Source organism: Haemaphysalis longicornis, unplaced genomic scaffold (genome assembly GCF_048455015.1).
Source record: "Haemaphysalis longicornis isolate Haplotype H1 unplaced genomic scaffold, Haemaphysalis longicornis Haplotype H1 scaffold_1, whole genome shotgun sequence".
In the NCBI taxonomy this organism is placed as follows: Eukaryota; Metazoa; Arthropoda; class Arachnida; order Ixodida; family Ixodidae; genus Haemaphysalis; species Haemaphysalis longicornis.
In genome coordinates, this window is record NW_027526203.1 from 71655239 (window position 1) to 71673296 (window position 18058).

General features: G+C 46.7%; 1 protein-coding gene across 3 annotated transcripts in view; it reads right to left on the reverse strand.

The window, feature by feature from the left end:
* The window catches only part of LOC144177386 (uridine-cytidine kinase 2-B-like), a 64254-nt gene that overhangs the window by 32358 nt on the left and 13838 nt on the right, over positions 1 to 18058 (reverse strand). For all 3 annotated transcript variants that reach the window (XM_077705261.1, XM_077705260.1, XM_077705262.1), the window contains 2 exons: positions 11459 to 11555; positions 7406 to 7551 (listed from right to left, as the gene is read on the reverse strand). In XM_077705261.1, coding sequence (XP_077561387.1) covers positions 7406 to 7551; positions 11459 to 11555 — 243 coding nt within the window. The remainder of the gene's footprint in view (positions 1 to 7405; positions 7552 to 11458; positions 11556 to 18058) is intronic.

Below are 18058 nucleotides of genomic sequence, written 5' to 3' on the forward strand. Positions count from 1 at the left end.
AGAGAACTTCTTTCTGGCTCGTAAATTTTACACAAAATTCCACTTAAGCTAATGTACAGCAGAATGGCATACGTAAAAAGAATGAAACGCAAATGGAGAGGAAACCGCAACTAAGTCCTTCCCTGTCGCAGTTCGGTGGCGATTCGTGAGAGAAAGCCCATGCGTGAAGAAAAAACATCCCCCTCGCGAGGGGCACGATCAAATGAGAGCATTTCCATGGGGGGCGCGCCTGCAAGTCGTATGGATTACGTATTTGTTGTTGTTATAATTGTTGTCTTCCAGCGTAGACATTGTCGATGAAGTCGCTGGTGAAACGTGAAACCTGCCGTGAACCCCCTGCCGCGGCTATGACGCAACGTGGAGTGGCTATGATGCAACGTGGAGCGGCTATGACGCAACGTGGCGCGGCTATGACGCAACACAATCCACTTTAATCCAATCCAATCCAAATCCAAACCAATCCAAGCCAAGCCAAGCCAATCCAATCGAATCCAATCCAATGCCCCTCGCAAGAGAGTGTTATCGCGCCACCACATGAACGCGTGATGTTGACGTCACGATCACGCCACAGATGTTAGCGACTGGAGCACGCGCGAACGACATATGTGGTTTAAGCGCGAACCGACCGCGGCGAGAGAGAGGGATGCGAGTGCCCCCACCTGTTCTTGCGCGCGAACCGACTGTTGATCAGCGCGAACCCAATGCGGCGAGAGAGGGTGTTGCGCACGTCCCCACCTGTTGTGCGCCCGAACCGAACGCGGAGAGAGAGGGCGTTGCGAGCGGAGAGAAGGCGAGGAGGACGCGGGGGAGAGGGCGCACCTGTGGCCGACGGTTGAATGAGTCAAGGATATAAGGCGTGTTCGTAACCTTCCATTCTGTGTCGGCTTTGTGGTGCAGTGGGTAGAGTACCATGTACCTTGCGTTCCGCCCGCAGAGTCATTGGTTCGAAACCTGGCGCCGGTAAGTATTATTTTTTTATATAGTGTAGGGGGAGCAATGCGGACTACGGACGCCAACGCGGGTGACATCGTGAGTTACTGAAATGCTCTGCATTTAAAAAACATATCCTCGGTATTCAATGGCATGGAATGCATGCAGGCAACCAAGTGTGCGCCGCCATATCTGTGGCCAAGCGTCTGTTGCTAGGCGATGTTGTGCACGCAGCCCGCAGATCAGGCACCCCTCTTCTCCTCCATGCAACCGTGCGAGTGCACCGTCACTCGTTACGTCGGGCTCCGCGGGATGGCGGCACTTGTCCGTGCTAAGCACGACTGTGAAACACATGACTGTGTTTCACGTTACAAACTCTTCGCTGAACACAAAGTATGTCGAGTTCACTGTGAGTGCGATTAATAACATCTCTGTTGGCGCCACAGTTTAGAATCGGATTAGAACGGAGCAGATGACGCACGCCGGTGTCTTTTTTTCTTCAGCGTGCGGCCGCAGTGGCCCAAGCTGTGCCGTGTCCGTGGCGCATCGGCCATGTCTGTGGCTGTTTCCAGTGTTGCCAAGCGAAGAAATTGACCGCTAAACTTTTCAACGAATACCGTCTACAGCGTACACATGCAAATGGACACAGACTTATGTCTAGCCTTTTTGCACAGCTTCGGCATTGTGCAAAAAAGCCAACCCACAGGAACACATCGTGCAGCAGAGCCACTTCTGTTTCCTTATTCATAAATTTTCAATATTCGAACACTTCGAACTTTCATATACACTGTCCAAATTTTTCACAAGGTAAGCTATGTTTTCAACTGCCAATATAAATTAACGATAACTATCAGGATGCCCATGGTGTTGCGTGTGTCAGTCGTATTTAGCGCCAGTGATTGGAGCTAGTGGCTGTTACCTGTGGCCTGGAGCACCGCGTCACTCGTTTGGTGCCTGCTGTGCAGGCAGAGTTGCCAAAGTGCCCACATCGTTGCCTGACATTTCAGGCATCAACGAAGTGAGGTCCTTTTAACCCGCGCCTCATGGATTTGTCCCTGAAGCAGCTGAGAGCTTCGTAGCTGGAGTCGGCAACGTTTTCATTATGTTAACCTGAATTTCCTTTTTGTTTGTTGAATGATGAGCTTGATTGTGAGTGTGCAGGGTGTGAGCCGCTGCAGCTCAGACACTTTGCAGTTGCATTTTGACAGTTTTCGGAGGATGGCTATAGTGTTGCCACATAAAGCATCTTCTCGACTTTGTAATGTAGGAACAGACGCAGCAGCTAATAAAAGGCAGGCTGGTGCTCGCAAATGTTAGAATGATGTGTCGGGTCTCAATTTCTAGCCCACATTTTCTCATTGTGATTCTATGAATGCCGACTACACCTTGGTCCTGCATACCCTCAAGGAGGTCTGCACCAGCCTCGAGCAAGAGTTCTTTTTCTGAAAGAGCGCCTTGTACGGTATTCAGTGTGCAATGAGAAGTAACAATCATGGTTAAGTCAGCAACTGTCTTGCCTCAGGAGGCGTTAACTCTAGTTTTTTTTTTTTTTGTTCACATGACCTCAGCAAGGAGGTCACCCGACAGACTCTTTCTGGCATTGTAATCGTTTCCGGCAACATTTTCAATGCACTTGGCTGATTGATTCGCAACAGGCGATCTTTCATCAGTAGAGTGTACAATAAGGAATTTTTAGAAGGTTGTCAGAGGTTTTTCTATTCGAACACTTCGGTGTGGCCACTTTTAGAAGTCTGATCAGTTGCTTGATGGTATTTACAAAAATCTGTGCAATATAGAGCAAAAAAATTATGCATTTCTCGGTCTCATGACAACATGGTTCAACATGTTGTCTGACTTTGATTGTTATTGTTGTCCGAGATTCCTTTCTCGTGAGAGATTCCTTGATTGTTGTCAAAGTTTGGACTGCGACTCACAGATGGTTTGGACTTTGATTCGTTCAGCTTTGACTGACTCGTGCGCAGTTTAGACTGTTGATCGCCACGGCTTTGACTTTGACTTTTCGCCATTTCATTGTGCACAAGAAAGCTTCGCGTGCAACCATGTTCGTCATTAGACGGAGCAAAGCGTGATTTTTCAGCCTAATTTCGCACTTCCATGCACCCCTCTCCAAATCCAAACTGCTGAGACCGTGTTGGGATGGCACAATCGAATAGATGTTGGCTTCTTAATGCGAGGGACCCAGGTTCGATTCCAGCAACGGGAAAGTGTTTTTTTTTGTTTGTTTGTTTCACCCACAATCATCATTATCGTCAAAAAAAAGTTGGCTTTCCTGCAGTGCACCTTAGATGTGACATACGGCATCAGTAAAACACCGAAAGCTCCACTCTAAAAATGGCGGGTTCAACAGTCCACTCAGTTCACCCCTAAACCTCAGCAAGGTCCTAGGGCTAACTGCCCGGTAGACCGACGGGGAGCCCATAAGTTGGAGCTTGATGGGTTCCCCATAAGGCCAAAGCTCCAGCAGCCACAGTTTGGCAATTCTGCTTCTCTCCTCAACACTTCTTGCCATCAAAAAACTAAAACGAGCGCAAAGGTCGAGGACACAGAAACACAGTAGACGGGACGACCGCTCGTCCCGTCTACTGTGTTTCTGTGTCCTCGTCCTTTGCGCTTGTTTTAATTTTTTGAAGCCATGAACCAACACGCCCAACAAAGCATTCTATTAACTTCTTGCCATGGTGGGTTACATCTAAACTATGGGAGGGTTAACTGAAGTGAGGAACCACCCCACCCACACGTAGCTCAATAAAGTATTAGTATCTTTCTCTCTCTTAACCCTTTCAGCCGTGAATTTTCTATTTTAAGCGAAAATTGTTTTTCTGTGTGTTTTTGTACCGCTTTGGACCCCAGAAGCACAGAAATTAAAAATTACGCTAATAGTGCAAGTATTTATTAATATAGAGGCCCGACAATTAATTAGGTTTTGCGCAATTAAAAATTTTCTTTCTTGTAAAAAGAATTTTTTTTCTTTTTGTCGTCAAACCTATGACACCCTGATCTTACAGAAAAAATATAAAGATGGTTACAGATTTATGGACATTTTGACAAAGCAGCATTTCCGTTTCCTTACCCGCCCTGTCGTCATACCCTGTATCCGCTGAAGCTTCTTCTGCTTCATATCATCCGGCCCCGCGAAAACTCAACAGTGGTGATGCCTATTGCAACAGGCACCCTTGAACATCCATCCCTCCCTCAGCCAGAAAACTAGCAGTTCTCGTTTTGTTCTTGAGGCGCTAGAGGAGTATGTGTTGTGTCGTCAAATGACAACGCCAGGGCCGAAAGGGTTAAAAAAAAAAAAGTTCCTGCGTTTTTTCAGCCGCCCCTTTCCATAGGGGTGGTTTCCCGTGCAACCCGGGTGAACTTCCACAGCGTTGTAGTCCCACACAAGGGCCGAGCGCCAGGCCGGGGAGTCGCTTGTACCTATTTTACCGGTAGGTGCCCGGCGCCACCAAGGAACACGAATTCACATGGTGACTTCCACAGCCACGGTGGACGCTCAACTCGCAACCGCCTGTGGCAGGACAGGCCGCCAGACTCTTTCACCCCGGGCATTGGCGCAACGCGGCATGATGGCCGGGGGCCCCGCCAGATGGACAAGGGTCAGGGGCCCCTCGATAGGGTAAAGGCAGCTTTCCAGGCGGGGATTCCCCTTTCGAGGGTCCACACTCGACCAGGGATGACTGACTGATGCATGGCTTGGAACTAATTTTACAGCTCATTAAACCTTGGTGGCACCAATGGCAAGGAACCATTTTGAGTGCCCATTTCAAACACTGAAGTTGAATGAGCTGTGAAATTAGTTCCAAGCCATGCATCAAAAAACCGATTGTCTTATTGCACTCACCAGGGTTCACAGTGTTGGAAAATGTAAAGATTACAGTTTCATGACCAACACAGTTTTGTCTATTGTTCCTCCAAAAATGACTAATTACCTCTAATTATCTAGGGAACTAATTATTAACAAACTAAAAAAAATAATGCCATATTTGAAATCAGTGGAGGAAAAGCAGCAAGACTGACAAGTTTCACAGAGTTTACTTAGAAATTAAAAGAAATAGTTTTAAGAGCCACGTCCCCCCTTAATTAAAGAAACTGGTGGGTGCCCGGCAGTACGAAGATTCGAACCCGGTACCTCCCGCATACGAGACAAGTGCTGTACCTCTGAGCCATCGCTGTGGTTACAAGCGATGACGGCTCGGGGCTCGGGGTATGAGGGCTCCGGGCTCACAGTGTCACCAACCAATGTCCCCAAGATTGCTCAAGGTACCCCGTGTAGGGGATCCATTCCACCTCTGATTAACAGATCTCCAGCCACTCGCATTGTGCACTGTTGTTTTGCCTCAACGTATCCTCTAGTGGAAGGGAAAAATTTTACACGCACAAAGCAGGGGCGGTATTCTCGAGTTCTGTCCCTTTTGCGTCCCTTTCAGAAGTGTCCCTTTTGGCGAGCCCTGATTGGCTAAAAGCAAACAACAGGAAGTGACGTAACGCAAGTGCGGCAAACCTACTGCCAAAGCCCACTGCTTAACCGGAAGTACATCACGATGAAAGGGACGCAAAAGGGACGTTTTCAAAAGGGACAGTTACGAGAATACCTCCCCAGGGGCGGTATTCTCAAGTTTTGTCCCTTTTGCGTCCCTTTCAGAAGTGTCCCTTTTAAAGAGCCCTGATTGGCTAAAAGCAACCAACCGGAAGTGACGTAACGCAAGCGCAACAAACCTACTGCCAACGCCCACTGCTTAACCGGAAGTACGTCACGATGAAAGGGACTCAAAAGGGACGTTTTCAAAAGGGACAGTTACGAGAATACCGCCCCAGGTGACTAAAGCTGCTCAGGGGTGGGACATTTTGGTAGGGCAGCTATATTCGTCCGTGGCCACCACAGTGTTTCCGCATGCAGTATTGCCATGAGCCGAATTTGGATTCAAGAAAGCAATTTTAAAAATGCAAAGCCACAAAATGGGCCAGGATTTAACACACAAAAGTGAGCTCGAGAGGCACTTCTGCACTCCAGATAGGAAGTAAAACATGCACTTATGACAAGCAAAATTACAGCAGACACATTCCTCATTTCGACCACTATAACGCAAAAGAACACGAGGCCCGCTGGCTGCGGTGCAGAAACAATACACAGATGATACACTTCAAGAGAATAGTAGGCATTTGTTTGTGCACCTTTGCTAAAGGAGCAAGGCTACCAAACTCTCCTCGATGGCCACAGAAGCATCGAGGACCTCGTGGCAGTTTACCTTGCCCCACAACTTCCAACTAAACTGACTTAGCACTACAACATCCTTCTCTCCCTTAATGCCACAGCGTGAAAAAAAGAACTGCTTGCGCACTCATGCACCATTCTTAAGCACACTTTTCAGTCCTGCTCAGCTGCAATCGTATTACCTCCTGTTGACACACTACACAGTGACCACAATTTTTCTCAGCTGCAGCAGTCAACAGCAAGGATCAAAGAAATGTACTTTGGCCTTCCCAGTTTGCAAAATGTGGACAAAAGAGAACTAAGCCTGACACAACCTTTCACAACTACTGCGGAACTGTTAAAAAACCCAGAAATAATTCACGAAATTTTAGCACATGCAGCCACAAAGGAAAAAGAAAAAAAAAACCCTAAGAGACGTACAAATTTAACCTTTCTTTTTTTTTTGAGTATTTTGTGTTTGTTGCGTTGTTTCTAGGCCAGAATCTATTTTGCTTTACAATTACAAAGAGGAACAAGGATGCGGCTCATCAAGAGTCCCCTAGTTTGGCGAAAGGGGACTTGCTTCAATCAAAGCCTTCCGGGAACAAGTCATTTCATTGATTCACGCCAACGCAACGCAAACGATGAAGCGTGCCGTAGTGGAGGGCTCTAGATTAATTCTGACCACCTGCGGATCTTTAATGTGCGCTGAAATCTCAAACACACAGGCGTTTTTGCTTTTCGCCTCCATCAGAAAAGCGGCCACAGCGACCGGCAATCGAACCTGCATCCTTGTCCGAGACAAGTCAACCTGTTGAGATGCAACACCAAACAGGACGAAGCTACAAACTCTTGCGCTGGTCTCTAGCCACTTGCTAGAGTGGTTCTGAATGCATTCTGCACAACGAGAGTTAGTACTCATCATGTGCTATTCTCGGGCACGCACTGGGAAGAGCAGGTGAGTCAACCATTGTGAGAGTAGAAGAAAAAAGTTTCAGTTATATTTTCGAGATCAATGGGGATCGTGATCAGCATGCCCACATACGAAAGAGTTAATAATGCCCCTCCTTTTCTTTTCCGTCGTACTCCCACCCCACCTGTCCTCCAAGTAATAACCTCCTAAAAAAAAAAAAAAGAAAGGAAGAAATATCCCAGCCAGCTTTAGTGCTATTGAAATGGCCAGCAGAGACGTACAGCGCACGTCGCACAATTCCACACAGTAGCTCACACGTGCGTCACATGGAGAAAGGCAGAGCCCACCTCTGCGTGCCAGCCGCGTGTCTGGATCCGTGTCCACGAAGAGCTTCATGTGGAACATGTCCCGCAGGCGTGGGAAGTAGAACAGCAGCACCCCTTCCACGAGGACCACGTCAGCGGGCGCTATTCTCGTCCACTGGTCCCGCAGCCTGCAATCATGCACAGGCACCACCCGTTAAGGAGCACTTGAGCAACCCACGAAACAAGGCTTGCCCAAGTTCTTGCAGGTGCCATATAAAGCTGCAACACGGGGGGGCACGCGAAACTGGCAGGGAGATCTAGTGAGTGGGACAGAAACGACATCCGGCATGTTTGTATTGGTAGGAAGCCGGCAAACGTGCGCACATACCCAGGTGTTTCGAAGCAGTGCCACCAAATAAAGCTGCAGCACAGGAAAAAGCTTTTAACTGATAACAAAAGCAGCTTTGAAGTGAGTGCAACATTTTTATTTGAGAGTTTGCCTGACTGCACACGCATCTACTGCTAAAGTACGTCATTTTCATTCCCAGGTGTGAGCACCAGCTTTTCATTATAGCTTTTCATTACAACCACCAGCTTTTCATTACAACGATATTTCAAAAGAACGAATGATTTTCGGTGGCCCCGTGTGATTCGTTAGATCGAAATTTGACGGTATTTCTATAATTGGTTTATTTTCCTACAGGCAGAATGCGGCTGTAAATCATTATAATGGGAACAGTATTGTGGTATTCCAAAGCCACTTTTCTTAGCTTTTTTTTTTTTTTTTTGTCTGTATGATGTGGGCCTTGTGCCTTTCCTACTACGTGACCTGGCTGTTAAATGTGAGCTGAACAAGGTTATGAACGCATGTTGTGACCAGCTCGAGCACTGCATAAGGTACCACTAGGCAACCACGTAGCAAAAGCGTGCCCTTTCACGCGCTATTTTCCACCAGCTACCTCGTCTCCGTCACCCGACTATGCTGTGCTCAAGATGGGAAGCATGGAAGGCGACAACAGGCATCATGTCTGGCAGAGGCAGGAACAATTGTTATGGCCCGATAGCGGCCCACATTGAAGCCTCTGTGGCGAGCATACTACAGACCGAGCACTTTAGCTTCCTTTTTCTGGTCGAAAAGGGTGATGCATTCATTGTGCAAATATGAAAACGGGAGAGGGGGGGGGGGGGGGGGGGATTTGAAATTTCGACAGCCATTATAAGGGCTGCATTTATTATACCAAAAAAATTTTAATGCAATGGCACAAGATCAAATAAGATCAAGAATTGGACTAGATGGTAGTGGTTCTTAAACATCTTGAAACAGTGCAACCAAAATATAGACACAAGAAGAAATTACACTGCACTGCGGTCTGAAATTAAAGACCACAGTGCTGTATAATTTTTTTTGTGTGTGTACGTGATGGGGCTACGCTGTTTCAAGATGTTTCAAGATATAATACCACTAGCGTTAGTTACTAAAGATAAGTTACTAATCTTTGAGTCCGCACAGGCACAAAAAAAGAAAAAAAAAGAAAAAAAAATTAAATATAGAGCTTGACCTATTTACAGAGCTTGGCCTACAGGGCTTGTCCTTTATAGAGAAATAGGAAACGATACTGACCAGGTTTTGCTGCAGTCAGATCTGGACAGTATCCTGCGTTGGTGCGAACTTGGAAAATGCAACTGAACCCTGACAAATGCAAAGTAATGCGGTTTTCTCATCAAAATGATGCACTTTCAGTATACAACCTCAGTGGCACCCAGTTGGAAGCCATCTCATCTTATCGTTATTTAGGCATAATTATATAACTTCAACTCTAACATGGAAAGCACACATCGAATGCATAACCAACAATGCCAACCGCACATTAGGCTACCTTCGGCGAAATTTCCGCAGAGGCCCGGTTTCATTAAAGCTGTTACTTTACAAAATTCTTGCTAGAACAAAATTGGAATATGCTGCCTCAATCGGGGATCCAAATCAAGCTTTTTTTCAACACACCCTTGGACTTGTTCGGAATAACACTGCCCGTTTCATACTTTAGAATTACAACAGAACTGCTAGCACAACACAAATGAAGTGAACTCTGCAACTGGCACTGACATCCTTACAAAGAAAAGTTTTCCATCTATGCTTACTCAATATAACTTAACCCCACCAGACTTTTAACCAGCCAACTAATTTCAAGGCCAGCTTACTGCTCTTCATGTGTCGACCACACGTACGAAGTTGCAAACGTTTTTTGCCACACAAACTCGTTTTCTTATTCCTTCCTCCCGCATACGTCGACTGAGTGGAAACACCTTCCCGGGGATGTGGCATCAATAGCAGTATCCAATTTTTTTTCGGCAAACGTTGCTCACCGGTTTAGGGTGTAGTGATTCCGTGTGAATTTCTTTCGGTGCTTGTTGTTTTGTTTTCACTTCCCCTGAATAACTGTGACTGAGCATGTTTTGCATATTTCTTGTGTAGTACTGCGCAAACTTTGTGTAGTTTGTTTTGTAGTTGGCAAATGCTTTCTGCTTTTTGTTTACATTACGAGCATTCCTTCAGGTCTGTCCAGAACAACCACTAGCATAAATGGTACACCAATGCCCCTTGGCTATGGGTGCATTCACGTGAACCATCATGACTGACGGAACGAAGAACTAGTGGCTGCTGCACTGGTGCTAATGTCTCACGCACAGGGCAGTGGGCTTGACAGCAGCGCTGCTGGGCGCACTCTGCTGCCATAACTTCAGATAGTAAACACAGGTGCTCTTCATGCCGGGAAAACTTCTGTGCGTTCCTGGACATGCAACCTTGTGTGGAGCAAATTACGTCCACCATAGCTGCACCCTGCTGCTTTGCCTGGATGGCTAATTGTGCCCTAGTGCAGTGGCAGAGCAAAACCTCCAACACTGCACTCTGCCCGAACAAGAAATAGACAAGCTCAGCTTCCCAATTGCAAATTTTACGCCATCGTTGTCTACTCTTTGAAGTCCCGTGTTCTGCAGTGCTGAAAACGTCACCAGCAGCTTAGCCAACAATCAGCCCCTTTTATGCCTCATCGAAATCACTTCAAAATTTGGACTCCTCCCACTCAAGCGCACTACTGAAAAAGGGTCGTACGGCTACACCTTCGTCACTTTTTTTTTCTTTCACCGCATTTCCAAGGAAAAAAATTGTGTTCCCCTTTGTTCTTGCCTTCAGGACCACTCAGAGTATTGTTTAAAGAGACCCTGCAACACTCTTTAAACAGTGCAGGTAAACCTGCGCGACGTTTAGGTTACACTGCAAGAAATACCTGAGCCGAATATTACACGTGCTCGTGAAGCAATGAGCGTGCAAATCGCTGTGAAAATGTGGAAAAACCAACCGTGCTCTCTTCAATTTTCCTCATTACGCACCCCTGGCATGGCCTAAACGATGTCACCGCGGCCACGGCTGTCCTACTGGCTGTCGCTGGTGAACTTTGCGGCTAATTTCTTGCATTTCCTGTGATGATCTGCCGTCGCCGGCGCTGTGTACCAACCTCTTCTATGCCTGAACCTGCACGCACAGTTTAGTTTTGATGTTTCTTTTGCGTTTCGAGCGCGCACGGAGTTTGAGTGGTGAACTCAATACTCCTCTTTCAACCAGACCCCGCAAGAACGAACGTTTGTTGCTTCAAAAATGCCCTACCAGCCTGAGTACACGCTTGCGAGCAGGCAGCCATGCCTGCTTTGTTGTGGCACTGGACCGGAAATAGAGCCCTCCATGTTGTGGAGAAAAGGAGAAAACTCCTCTGGCCTGGGATATATCGAAGGCTGCCAAGCGAATGCTGCAAGCTCCAGAAAAGAGCGTGTAGCTTTCGTCGTGTTGTCCGCGGTTGAGTTGAGAGGGAACAATTACGTGTGGCATGTAGTTTCAGCGATAGTGAATGAATTTTCATAATTTGTGCGGGAGGAGATTGCTGGGACAATAGACTTTACCCCAGAATACATTCCAAGTAGTCGATGGTAAGTGCTGCAGGGTCACTTTAACCAAGTTAACGGCCACTTAAGCGCACGGCTACAGTGCAAAAGACAAACCAGCCAGTTGCTCTCCAATCAGGAGCCCTGAAAGGCACGCACCTGGTGCTGGTGATGAAATCGTAGACGGGCACCTCCACCACCTTTTCCTGCAGGATGTCACCCAGGGTTGCTGCCATGAGCTCGTCGTCGAACACATCTGCGCACACAGGGCAAAGGTCAAAGTTCGGTCCAGGCAACCACTCACCAACACCTTCACATGCACACACCACAGTCACTGGGCATGCACAGGCATGGTGATCATTCAACATGCCACAAGGCGTACCTGAAGCACTATTTAAATTCGCCATGCACATTAGGGGAACGCAGAGTCCCCACTGTCCCAACCAAACATTTACAACAATTGTCAAGTACAGGCAGGTCATGGTACAAGCTTTGACAACAATCATCCATCCTTGCTGATGCCCCGAACGTCGTGAAAGCGTTACATATTCATCCTTGTCAAATGTGCCCATGGAATTCCATGCCGTACCTATGGCAGAAACGTTTCGCTAACATGAAATGCACGCATGTACCATCTATACTGTTCGTTTACTTCCAGGTTCCGTTGCATGGGTACTCTTTGAGCTACACGTTAGAATTTCAAGGGCCAAACCGTGGGCACTGTGGTGAGGTTTGAGCAGCGGTGCGAGACCAAGTTAGATGGTGACACTCCACCGGACGGCAACAAACACATCTTGTTCAGTGTGCCAACTGCTTCTCTAAAACACAGACAGTTGTTTTGCACCAAAGCATGTTCGTGTATTTTTTCAATTTTTTTTTTTTAATTGCAGCACACATCCTAAAAATCTGCCCACGGAAGATAGCCTCCAGTTTTTATACAAACTAGAAATATTAAACTTGCTGGCACCACATGAATAAGCATAAGAGCTGTGAAAATACGGCCTCATCATTCAGAGCAGGTTGTTGAAATGCAATTGGTTCGGACACTTTTCAGTTCATTCGCAGCAGTGTAATCTACCTTCGTCACTTGTGTGGAGCAAATTACGTCCACCATAGCTGCACCCTGCTGCTTTGCCTGGATGGCTAATTGTGCCCTAGTGAAATGAAATGTTGAAGTGTTGAAGTGAAATGAAATGTTGAAGGTGAAATGTTCCTCTCTGAAGGAACTCTACAGTGCTCCTTCAAAGAGATCCCTACCCTGTGCATGTCCAGCAGCCCAACTCACCACAACAAGCTTATTCAATATCGTAGATGCAGCAGAACAAGTCCCAATTAGTAATACCAAAAAGGTCCCAAACTGAAAAACTGTCGGCAAAAAGCCCCTTTTCTCCCATTATCATGCTTGGTCATTGTATGAGCCCCACTGTGGCCTTTGCGGGTCTGCTGCCACAGCCCAAAACTGCCTACTACTAACCCAAACATTCCAAGCCAACCGACTTAGCAGGATTCGTAATCATGAGTTGCGGAACGAGCCGTCTTAAGGGGGGACACTGGTCCTGATGACCGAAAATTGGCCAAAAAGTCAATTTTCTGTATTAATTTTGTTTGCACTCTACAGGTCCCAAAGAATGTCCCTGCAAAATATCATAGCTGTATCATAAGTATTCACAAAGCTGTCGCCCTCTGAAGTCGCCTAAATGATCATTTTTTGCCTGTTTCCAAACTTTGTGCCGTTTTCTCAGAACCATTTTTTTTCCCACGAGGTCAGCTGTCGGGTACAATATCTTGGGATGTAGTGGTTTGATTTTTTTTTTTTTCTGCATTCGAAAGCTTATAAAAGCTTATTATTTCGGGACAAAGTTCGTGCATCACCCGCACCCCAAGGTCACTACCAATAAAACCACAAAAGTATAGAATTTCTTTTTTCTGGCACAAGATTTCATGCAGTTTGTTTTACAAAAACATTGCTAATTGATGACCCGAGATTTACAGGGGTGAGACAGCCCAAACAGATTTGGGAGCAGATTTCGGAGCAGCAAAATTTCGGTTTTGGAGCAGAAGAATCTTGATTTGGAGCAGTTAGGTAGATTTATTAAACCGTCGTGTGAGCTTAAAAAATCATTATTTCAGCTATTTGCAGGGTCAAGTGCACATTTTAATCAGTTTTGAATACACAGAACACTGAAACAGCCTTGCCTGAAAGAGTTTTTAAGAGTATCACAAAGTACTAACTGCACTACCTTTTTCCTAACTGGTGATGTTGTGTTGCGGCTGCACGTAACACTGACAACAAAACTGCCGTTAAAATTAGAGAGTTTTAGCAGTCCGTCTGCTCTGTTGGTTACTTTGTTACCAAGTTGACCGGGACCGGTCTGCGCCTGCGCGCGCGGAAGGGCGAGGAGGCGCGGACAAGGCGAAGGCAGGCCCGCGGAACTAATCCCCCTACCGCTACGAATGCCCAAGTGCCCAGACGAGACCCGGTCAGCACGGTAACTACGTACACGACGAAACAGACGGACTGCTAAAACTCATCAAATTTAAGGGCTCTGCAATTGTGGCGTTTTTTTTTTGCCGTTTTGATGCTAATATTATTATTTTTGTAATCCCAGGCTGCGTTGTACAAACAACTGTAGTCACGGCAACAGTTGGGCTACTTCGAGCTAACGGTCGCATAGCCCAACCAGCCTACCTGTTTCAGTCACCGGGGCGCAGGTTCACCCTATGGTCATTTGAGTAGCGTTAATGTTTAGCCACCTAGATTTTGGCATTAAATTTACTTTGCATACATCAAGTGTTATAGTCGCGTTCTATTGCAACAGTGTAGTCCTGCAGCTATTGGGCGCTGCCTGAACAGGTCGCGGCGCCGCAGCACAGCCCGCAACTTTTGTGTCAACCGTTCCATCCCCGAGGCTCGCGATCGCGCTTCGAAGCACAGCAACACTTCAGCATTTTGTAACACCACAACGAGCCAAAAAATTCACTTCACGAACCCGATTATAGACGCGCTCACCGCGTTTCGCAACTCAAGGACAAACCACCCCGAAGTCGTAGGCCCCACATTTCAATGAACTTTTTTTCGAGCCGCGCAACTTCCCGTAATCTGGCACCAATCTCAAACCATGATGATGATGGTTGGATGTTAATGGCGCAAGGCCAACTGGGGCAAAGAGCGCCAAAACAAGCGCCAAAACAGTGGTTAAATATGAGAGGTGAGAACGTAGACACTGAAATCAGTAAGCAAGAACAAAAGTCAAATCAATAAAAGACAGTGAGGATGGCTGGTGTAAAAGGCCAGGTTGTGATGGTGCATGGCATGAAATAAGGCTTTAAAAACTACGCGTGATAGGAAATGAGATGTAAAAACTTGATGTCACTGAGAAACTTAAAAGTGCGTTGCACAGGAATCACGGGATTATCCGCTAGAAAGAGTGCTGGGTGTAGTGGAATGTGTTGTCTGTAAAGTTGAGGGAAGTGCTTGCGTCTTGTTGTCTGGAGTGCTTTGCATGTAATGAGGATGTGAAGTACGGATAGGCCCTCCCCACACCTGCTACACAGGGGTCTTGGAGATCCAGTGAGCAGATGGGAGTGTGTCGCGTGTGTGTGGCCTATCCGTAATCTAGCTAGGGCAACTTCAATGAATCTGTTGTGTGTCACTAGTGTACTGTCCTAAGTGTGGCTTTATTGTGTGTAACTTGTTTTCTGTTTGTGTATTCCAGTCAGCTTGCCATGTTTTGCGAAGGTGTTGTCGGATGTGTGGCTTGAGGTCAGTGTAGGGTATTGTTGTTATGTCAACTGTGTTTGCAAGTGCAGCAGTGGCGGCCATTTCATCTGCGGTCTCATTCCCCGCGATTCCAGCATGGCCTGGAACCCAGCACAGGATTAGTTGAAAATTATTTGCATATATAGACATTATGAAGTTAAAGACAAGATTGACAATGTGGTTTTTCCTGGGTCTGTGTGAAGACAATGCACGCACAACGCTCAAAGAGTCTGTGAAGATGACGGACATAGGAATTCGTTTTTTAAGAATGTGCTGAACGATGAGTAAAATGCCATATGCTTCTGCAGAGAAGATAGTGGTGTGTACACTCATGGTTCTGCAAGCAATAAAATTGGGACCATGAGCGGCGCACGACACTGTAGTTGAAGTTTTCGAGGCATCGCTATAGAATTCAGCACATTTATATTTATCCTGTAGCGACAAGAAATGCTGCAGAATCACAGCTCTCGGAACCCTGTTTTTATCTATTTTCATCAAGGAAACATCACAACAAACAGGCTGCAGTTGCCATGGTGGTATAACATCAGAAAATGATGATGATGTACAGACATCTAAAAACCCAACGGAAATACCTGAAGCTTCCTCTCTCACCCTCAGAGAGTAGGGCAAAGGAAGAGATGGACGATTTGAGAATAGCTGGGTTGTAGATGTATCGTTGAGGACAGGTTTAAAAGGATGGTTATTGAATGATGAGACCTTAAAAGCATATAATAAATCTATGTACATTCGTTGATGTTCCAGGCACCATTTGTTACTTTCAGCGTACAGACTCTGGGCCGGGCTAGTGCGGGACGCACCACACGCAAGGCGCAGGCCCAAATGGAGAACTGGGTCAAGCATTTTTAGTGCTGTTTTTGATGCTGACCCATACACAACACTACCGTAGTCTAGCCGAGACCCGACTAAGGCGGTAAAGACGCGAAGAAGGAGTTCTTTGTCTGCACCATAGGACTGGTGGGAGAGGACTTTGAGAATGTTTAGTGTTTTCAGGCATTTATGTTTAAGTTGTTTGATGTGTGGAATGAACGTGAGTTTTTCATCAAATATGACACCTAAAAACTTGTGCTCCTTTTTACAGGGATAGAAGCGTGATGAAGGGTAATCTCAGGGTCTGCCTTAATCCTGCGCTTGCGGGAGAACACAACACAAGTACTCTTTCCAGGGTCCAGTTTAAAACCGTTTGTGTCCGCCCAGCCAGCAAGTTGGTTTACTCCAAGCTGGACTTGGCGTTCACAAACTGAAAAGTTACAGGACTTAAAAGATATTTGGACGTCATCTACATATACAGAACAGGAAATGGTTGGTGGCAATGCCTTCCGGAGCGAGTTCATCTTAACAATGAATAGTGTGCAGCTCAAGACACCGCCTTGAGTAACGCCATTTTCCTGCACGTATACATTGGAAAGTGCACTGCCAACCCTCACTCAAAAGGTCCTTTCCGACATGTAGCTAGCGAGGGTGTTCAGCATGTTGCCGGAGACACTAAACGACTTGAGGTCACTCAAGATGCCGTACCGCCAGGCAGTGTCATAGGCCTTTTCCATATCGAAGAAGACTGTTATGCAAAACTGATTATGGATAAAGGCATCTTTCACATACGATTCCAACACAACCAGTTGATCGTTGGTGGATCTCCCAGCCCTGAAGCCAGCCTGGCAGCTGTCGAGAAGACCATTGTACTCTAAGAAGTACATGAGTCTCCTATTGATCATCTTCTCGAACAGCTTACACAGGCAGCTTGTGAGGGCGATGGGACGATAACATGCGGGAGAGGAAGGGTCCTTCCCCTCTTTCAGAAAGGCCACTACGATGGCCTCCCTCCATGACCTTGGGAGGTGCCCCGAAAGAAATATTTTGTTGTAGAGGTGAAGGAGGGTTTCAAGTGTGTCTGTGTGCAAGTGTTGAATCATAGTGTATGTAATGTTGTCTGCGCTTGGAGCTGAAGGTTTACATGTACTAAGTGCTATCTTCAGCTCATGCAGTGAGAAGGGGGTGTTATAAGATGACGTCAACTTATTACTGTCTCGCAAGGACTTCTTCTCACAGGATGTTTTGTGTTTTATGAAAGTGTTGGTGTAGTGTGCTGAACTGGACACATGTTGGAAGTGTTGTGCAAGTGTGTTAGCCTGGTCTTCCAGTGTGTCCCCTGTTGTACTAACCAGGGGCAGGCTGTGTGTCTGTTGTACTTTTAGTTTACGTATTCGTGTCCATACTTTTCGCGTGTCAGTGTATGAGTTGATGGAAGTGAGGAAGGTGCGCCAACTCTCCCTTTTCGCCTCACGACGCACTCGCTTCCCAAAAGCCTTTGCCCGTTTAAAAGAAATGAGGTTATCTAACGTGGGGTACCGGCGAAGGACACCCCACGCCTTGTTCTGGGCCTCTCGCGCCCGCCTACAGTCCTCATTCCACCACGGCCTCCTTTGGTTGCGCAGAGCGCTGGAGGCGTGGGGAATGGACTTTTCGGCAGCGTCGTGGATGTGTGCCGTGATGAGTTGGGATGCTTCCTCCACGTGTAGGTGTTCTATGGTTGTGTGGTGTAGTTTAGATGTTTCTGTGAATATACTCCAGTTTGCTTTTGATTCATTAAACCTGTTATGGGAAGATGGACTGCATGGGCCTTTACCTATATATGTTAGGGAAATGGGGAAATGGTCACTACCATATGGGTCAGTGCCCACGCCCCACTCAACACATGGAAAGAGAATTGCAGAACCAATAGCCAAGTCAAGATGTGAGTGTGTATTGTGTCCTAAGTTATAGTATGTAGGCTGCTTTTTGTTGAAAAGGCATGCTCCAGATGATGTAAGAAACTTCTCTATCAGGCGACCTCGGGCATCCGTGCGATGAGAGCCCCAAAGAGCATTGTGTGCATTAACTCTTTCACGACGGCGCCATAGGCGATCGGAAGCCGGCGTCCGATGATTTTAAATCTCCCGCAAAATCTGAAACCCGCGTTCCACAGACAACTATCGCCATCT